The 8,197-nt window shown below is 39.6% G+C and overlaps 1 protein-coding gene across 1 annotated transcript in view; it reads left to right on the forward strand.

Moving 5' to 3' along the window:
* sepsecs (Sep (O-phosphoserine) tRNA:Sec (selenocysteine) tRNA synthase) overlaps positions 1-7,980 on the forward strand; it is a 40,366-nt gene extending 32,386 nt beyond the window's left edge. The window contains exons 10-12 of the mRNA XM_071333261.1: positions 3,710-3,803; positions 4,781-4,871; positions 7,466-7,980. Coding sequence (XP_071189362.1) covers positions 3,710-3,803; positions 4,781-4,871; positions 7,466-7,709 — 429 coding nt within the window. The 3' untranslated portion in view covers positions 7,710-7,980. The remainder of the gene's footprint in view (positions 1-3,709; positions 3,804-4,780; positions 4,872-7,465) is intronic.
* Positions 7,981-8,197: the final 217 nt, after the last annotated feature.

Consider the following 8,197-nt stretch of genomic DNA (forward strand, 5'->3'; position numbering starts at 1 on the left):
AATATAACAACAGATATGCAAGCCGAAACAGTCAAATAGGATACTGTAGCTGTAGGCGCACAATAGGCCCAGCATCATCCGGGTTAGGGGAGGGTTTGGTCGTGGTAGGCCGTCATTGTCAAATAAGAATTTGTTCTTAACTGACTTACCCATTTTTTAAACCTTTATTTAAACTAGGTATGTTTCCCCTGGGCCCTGCTTTTTGTTACACATCCATGGGCTTATCAACACTAAAGATAACAATTATATAATTAATATAACGTTCCTTTATGAAAAACAATGCTAATGCTATTCTCTTGGAATTTGAAAGGCCAAAATGTTCCTAATAAACGTTCCAGCTGTCTTCATATCCTAGCAAGAACCATATTGATATAGTAATGCTCCAAGAAACACACCTGCTCCATAAGGACGCACATAGAATGCGGAACCATTTGTAGAAACTGGCTGCTTTTTCATAAGCCCCAAACCAAACGGAAGGTGTAATCATAATTATACATAAGAAACTCAATCACCATCTTGGGTTAAGGCGAAGACCAAGAAGGCAGAATCACTATCCTTAAATGTATCCATAATGTAAAGAAAATGACCTTTTATTAGTGTGTACACTCCGAATTCATATAATTTTGATTCTCTGAACAGCATATTGTTAGAATTAACTGAATTTAATCTGGTTATTGGGAAAGACATGAATGCCATTTTGGACATGCGAGACAAATCGAATAAGACCAACTGCATTCCACACGCAACCAAGGCTCTCCAGCATATACTCTCTGATTACAACCTCATTCATGCATGGCGAACACATAATCCTAAAGCAAAAGAGTACACTTTCAACTCAAACGCGGATAAAACATTCTCACAAATTAATTTCATACTATTTGTTACAACTCTATTTTCTTTGATCAAGAAAATAGAAATTCGACATACTGGATGACCACCACGTTTACTACTGCCAACTTCAAATCTTGGATATCTACTATTCTCTGCCTTGTTCAAATGTAATTTTTTTATCAGATCCTAGCCTTTTAGAGGTGTTCCAGAGGATTGCAAACAACCCTGTTATTTACATCCTATTTTGGACTCAAAGTATCAATGTATGGTTCATACATACATAATAAAACATCTGCAGTCCTCTCCCAAAGGTGAAAGGCACAGAATCCTTACATTTTTTACCTGGCATCATTTATTTAGTGCACGAGACACTCGCTCTTTCATGTCATGTAGCCTAGTGAGGCATGTGCTAAAATACATTGAATAAAGCTATCAAATCCACGCATCATAAGTTAGATCTATTTGACCTTGTCATTTTTTCATTAAAATTTTTCAATAGGCTAAATTTATCTGAAAACCAAGCACAAAATGTGTGCAAAATAATTGCATTTTAGCCAGACAAATACATTAGAAGACAATTGTCAAACCGATCAGAAACACCATGCTCACAATCTGTATCTCCTAAATGGTGTCGCTGGTGTATTTAGTTAGAATTCTGGAATAGATTGCGCAATAGCCTAGGGTTTTTACCGGGCGTGAATCTCAACACAACAAAGATAACTTTGATGTTCTTGAGAAATGTATACTTCCAAATTTCACCCACTTTTCAGATGAAAATACATCACCCTACCTTTCTGTTGTTTCAACCATCCATATCATATAATTCCATGCCATTTGTCCTTATAGACGTACACACAGGTATTCCATGATATGTGTTACTTATCCATCACTGCAGTTAATTGCCAGCGATCATCATTCATCACGTATGCAAATGCAATATATAATCATTACACTACTTTCAAGGAGTCGGGCAATTGATGCAAACATGTAGGTAGGCATTAACTTTTCCATTATATGAAATTCATTCTCACAATCGCTTGCTTGCCTGTACAACAAGGGATTAGCCAGCCACAACCAAACTTTGAGAGACAATGTTGATTGGCAGGTGGAATGATGTTCCAATGATGTTGCAAGGTAAAAGACCAAATAGTTCAAAAGTATAAGATTGATGGTGTTCTTAATTTTGTCTCTGAGCTCTACAGACAATTCCTTCAACCTCATGGCTTGGTTTTTGCTCTGACGTACATTGTCAACTGTGGGACCTTATACAGTGCATTCGGAAGGTATTCAGAACCCTTGACTTTTTCCACATTTTGTTATGTTACAGCCTTATTCTAAAATAGATTAAATTGTTTTTTCCCTCATCAATCTATACACAATTACCACATAATGACACATTTTTGCAAATGTATTAAAAATAAACTGAAATATTACATTTACATAAGTATTCAGACCCTTTACTCAGTAATTTGTTGAAGCACCTGTGGTAGCGATTACAGCTTTGAGTCTTCTTGGGTATGACGCTACAAGCCTGGCACACCTGTATTTGGGAAGTTTCTCCCATTCTTCTCTGCAGATTCTCTCAATCTCTGTCAGATTGGATGGGGAGCGTCACTGCACAGCAATATTCAGGTCTCTCCAGAGATGTTAGATCGGGTTCAAGTCCGGGCTTTGGCTGGGCCACTCAAGGACATTCACCCACTTGTCCCAAATCCACTCCTGCGTTGTCTAGGCTGTGTGCTTAGGGTCGCAGTCCTGTTGTGAGGTCCTAAGTGCTCTGGAGCAGGTTTTCATCAAGGATCTCCATTCATCTTTCCCTCGATCCTTACTAGTCTCTCAGTCCCTGCTGCTGATAAACATCCCCACAGCATGATCCTGCCACCACTATTCATTCCAAAGAGTTCAATCTTGTTTCTCATGGTCTGAGAGTCCTTTAGGTGCCTTTTGGCAAACTCTAAGCGGGCTGTCGTGCCTTTTACTGTGGAGTGGCTTCTGTCTGGCCACTACCAGTGGTGGAAAAAGTACCCAATTGTCAGACTTGAGTAAACAAGTATTTGCTTTTAAATATACTTTAGTATCAAAAGTAAATGCAATTGCGAAAATATACTTTTAAAAGTAAAATGATAAATTATTTAAAATTGCTTATATTAACCGAACTGCACAATTAGTTTGTTTTTGTTAATTTATGGATAGCTAGGGGAACACTCCAACACGAAGACATAATTTGCAAACGAAGCATATGTGTTTAGTGAGTCCGCCAGATCAAAGGCAGTAGGGACAAAATAACGTAACAAAATGTGGAATAAGTCAAGGGGTCTGAATACTTTCCGAAGGCACTGCATACTTGGGATATTGTTTTTCAACAGGAAACGTAAAAAAATAGCTGGATTGTGTCTTTAATGTCAGACCAGGCAAGACTGAACGTGCATTATAAAGAAAGGAAAAGCTGCACACTAGTAGATCCGATGCATTAATCTATTCAACAAAAAACAGCTAAACTGTCTTAATCGGGGTGCATAGATCCCCAAATTTATATTAGTGTATTTATTTTTACGTAACTTAGATTCTGTTTGTAATGAAAAGCGCTATATAAAATAAATGTATTATTGTTATAATGCTAGCACAGTTTGGGAACGGGAGTTAAAATGAGTGAAAACTAGCACTTGAGAACTGACTAAATCAGTCTTTTAACCATCTGAGGGACTGGTCTGCATCATCCCAGGGACCGCGGTCACAGACCAGAGGTTGAGAAACACTGGTCTACGCGGAGGAAAACTGCTAGATAAGTAATAAACAGCCCTCTGCTAAAATAAGGCTGAGGGAGAGAGAGTGGGAGCGTAATGCTATTTATATCTATCTCTGTTTGCATGGTCTGAAGGAGATGTACACCTACCTGGCACAGGAGCTGAAAAGGCTTGCTGCGGCTCATGGGGAGAGACTGCTGCACACCCCACACAACCCCATATCACTGGGTAAGATACAGCGCACACAACCCCATATCACTGGGTAAGATACAGCGCACACAACCCCATATCACTGGGTAAGATACAGCGCACACAACCCCATATCACTGGGTAAGATACAGAGCACACAACCCCATATCACTGGGTAAGATACAGCGCACACAACCCCATATCACTGGGCAAGATACAGCGCCCACAACCCCATATCACTGGGCAAGATACAGCGCACACAACCCCATATCACTGGGCAAGATACAGCGCACACAACCCCATATCACTGGGTAAGATGCACCCTCACACAACCCTATCACTAGGGAAGATACAGCGCACACAACTCCATAGCAGTGGTTAAGATGCCTCTTACACAACCCTTATCACACTTAAGAATTGCAATACCTCAGATCCAGTAATTTAGGGCTAATCCAGAGATTAGAAATTAGCCCAGAGATTCATCCAGAGATCTTTAGATTAGCCCTAAATTACTGGATCTGAGGTATTGCAATTCTTAAATCAGAGTAAAGTTGCTTTCACATTACATAATATTCGCCTGAAATTTAATGTTCGTACGATATTCTTAGTTTGGGGCATCCTATGAGAATATTGGAGCAAAATTTGTGTGGTGTGAAAGTTTCTACGAATGCTGTCTACGTCCGAAATCTAAACATGCTTGATTGACCCCAATGCAAATTTCATTCTACATTACAACTTAGTGTGTAGAGTGAAAGGTAATATATTTCAAAATGTGTATTAGTAGCTATTTTCTCTCCATAGTCAGTCCTTGTAAGCTTGCAACTAATCTAAAGCTTTAACTCCGGTAAAGTTCAAACAAGCTAGCGTATGCATGTCACAGCACTTTTCTGCTCGACACATGCTGGGTGAATATTGCTTCTATGTCTGTAAAATTGGGGACTTATGACAAAGTAAAAGATGTACATTTCGAATTCCAATGTTGTGCTGACCTTTTGTCTGTGCATGTTTTCATGTAGCCATGTCTCTGGATGGCCTCCAGACACAGAGCGACAAGTCTGTGACTGAACTGGGCTCCATGCTGTTCACCAGGCAGGTGTCGGGGGCCAGGTAATTATTTAACTAGGCAAATTCTTATTTACAATGATGTCCTACCCCGGCCAAACCCTAACCGGGGTGACGCTGGGCCAATTGTGTGCCGCCCTATGGGACTACCAATCACGGCCGGTTGTGATACAGCCTGGAATCGAACTAGGGTCTGTAGTCTGTAGCGCCTCTAGCACTGACATGCAGTGCCTTAGACCGCTGTGCCAAACGAAAAGCATTTTTCCCCAGCTCAGTGGAGACCAGTGGGACAATTTAATATGTGAGTTGAGGTAGTGGGGGGAGTCTCTGAAGAACCTCTTTGTATACAAAAAGTAGCCAGTGCTGGGCCCTTCTGGTAGTCAGAGACTCCCAGCCAACAGAACTATACAAAATGCAGTGATGTGTAAGAAAATTGTCCCCAGTGATAAAACGCAGTGCTGAGTGATAGACTTAAGTCTAAAGGTTTTAAAACAGATTATATCACCATAATCAAGTACTGGGAGAAGCATTGCTTGAACAATCTTCCTTCTACTTTCCAAAGTGAGGCAGGATTTATTTCTATAAAAGAAACCAATCTTAATTCTCTGCTTTTTTTGTCAGATTTTCAATGTGTTTTTTAAAAGAGAGTTTATCGTAAATCCAATTACCGAAGTACTTATAATGGAGAACTTACTCAATTTGGGCTCCCTTTAATGTGCAAATACACATGTCCTCAGGGTCAATATTACAAGACCTAGAGACAACATAAATGTGGTTTTATTAGGATTTAGAACTAGTTTAAGATTAGTATGCGATTTAAAAAAAAAAAAAAAACAATTGAGTCAAAGTCATGATGGTCATGAATGGCCTGCTGTACTGAGTGGGCACAGGAGTAAATAACTAATTATACATTTAAACTCAGTTTTTCACAATTCATGATATTTAATCCTAGTAAAAATTCCCTACCATAACTTTGGAAGTATGCTTGGAAGACCCATTTACGACCAAGCTTTAACTTCCTGACTGATGTCTTGAGATGTTGCCTCAATATATCCACATCATTTTCCCCCTCATGATTCCATCTATTTTGTGAAGTGCACCAGACCCTCCTGCAACAAAGCACCCCCACATGATGCTGCCACCCTCGTGCTTCACGGTTGTGATGGTGGTCTTCGGCTTGCAAGCCTCCCCCTTTTTCCTCTAAACACAACGATGGTCATTATGGCCAAACAGTTCTATTTTTGTTTCATCAGACCAGAGAACATTTCTCCAAAAAGTACGATATTTTTCCCCATGTGCAGTTGCAAACCATAGTCTGGCTTTTTTTTATGGCGGTTTTGGAGCAGTGGTTTCTTCCTTGCTGAGCGGCCTTTCAGGTCATGTCGATATAGGACTCGTTTTACTGTGGATATAGATACTTTTGTACCTGTTTCCTCCAGCATCTTCACAAGGTCCTTTGCTGTTGTTCTGGGATTGATTTGCACTTTTCGCACCAAAGTACGTTCATCTCTAGGAGACAGAACGCGTCTCTTTCCTGAGTGGTATGATGGCTGCGTGGTCCCATGGTGTTTATACTTGCGTAATATTGTTTGTACATATGAACGTGGCGTTTGTAAGGCGTTTGTAAATTGCTCCCAAGGATGAACCAGACTTGTGGAGGTCTACAATTATTTTTCTGAGGTCTTGGCTGATTTCTTTTGATTTTCCCATGATGTCAAGCAAAGAGGCAATGAGTTTGAAGGTAGGCCTTGAAATACATCCACAGGTACACCTCCAATTGACTCAAATTATGTCAATTAGCCTATCAGAAGCTTCTAAAGCCATGACATCATTTTCTGGAATTTTCCAAGCCGTTTAAAGGCACAGTCAACTTAGTGTATGTAAACTTCTGACCCACTGGAATTGTGATACAGTGAATTATAAATCAAATAATCTGTCTGTCTAAACAATTGTTGGAAAAATTACTTCTGTCATGCACAAAGTAGATGTCCTAACCGACTTGGCAAAACTATAGTTTGTTAAGAAGAAATTTGTGGAGTGGTTGATACACTTACGTTGGAGTCATTTAAACAAGTATATGTAAACTTCCAACTTCAACTGTATGTGTTTAGAATACAGTTCCTGGATAAGGAGGAATTAAGTTGAGTTTATCAAGAGTACATTCAATTGCAACTTTTTATGCATTTTCTTTTTTCTTCTGGTCCCACCTAATAGTTTGTGATGAAGCAAGGAAGACAAAAGGAAGGTGGACATATTTTTAAACATCCTCATAAATGATTAATTTGGTCTTTCAGCTGTGATGTTTTTTTTCTTCCAAGTGTCAAAGCATCTTCTCCTGTTACCACAGGGTTACCCCCTATTTTCCTGGAAGTGAACACATTAATTTTCAATGTTTCAAAGAAATGAATCTCTCATACAATAATTGTATAGCCTAGTACAGCTGAAATAACATTTTCCCATTTTCAGAATTTAATTAGCTTTGCATGTTTGTTCAAATAGGAAGCAATTTTGTAGTATGGGATACATTTGCTATCTCTTTCTCTTTTGTGGGCGTTTCTTCCAAGCAGCTTTTTAATCTTGCTTGTTTCAAGACGATTGCTGCATGCAGAAGGTGTGGTAATGGTAATGTCTGTTTTCAGGGTGGTTGCCCTTGGTAACAAACAGATGGTGAGCGGTCACATGTTCTGTGGCTTCATGTCCCACTCGGAGGCGTACCCACACCCCTATCTCAACGCTGCCTCGGCTGTTGGCATCACACGGGATGACGTGACACTGTGCATCAAAAGACTGGACAAGTGCCTGAAGAGCCTCAAGAAGGAAAGCAGTGCAAGAAGTGGTTTACCAGTGCCTCTCACAGGCCTGGAGGACCATGCTGGAGAGTGAATAAAAAGATGTAGGGAAAAAGTGCTCATGTACTTTTTCAGATAGTAACATTTTATGCCTAGTGAAAATCTTCAAACCCCTTGCTTTCACAGTTGTCACATTTTGCTGCCTTAAATTTGAATCTTAAGAAGGATTACAATTATAGAAAGGTCTTCACACCTCTTGCTGTGGCATATCTAAGTAAGTTCAGGAGGAAATAAATGTGACACCTGTGGTGTGAAGACACTGTATATGAGCAAAAACCTGAAATAAAGATTGTTGGTCCATGGAAGTATAGGTCTTCTAAAATGTCACCATTATTATTATTAACACATGACAATACTGCATTCCAGCGGCACTGTGGAAAACAAGTTCTGTGTGACTAATGCTATTTGCTTGTACAGATTTACACTGATAAGTTATCCAATGTTTGTATGAATTGGTTGTATTCATTGAAGACACCACTGATCACAAGGACATTGAGGCAATAGTGTGGTCTATATACAGTA

Source organism: Salvelinus alpinus, chromosome 11, assembly GCF_045679555.1.
Source record: "Salvelinus alpinus chromosome 11, SLU_Salpinus.1, whole genome shotgun sequence".
Taxonomy (NCBI): Eukaryota; Metazoa; Chordata; class Actinopteri; order Salmoniformes; family Salmonidae; genus Salvelinus; species Salvelinus alpinus.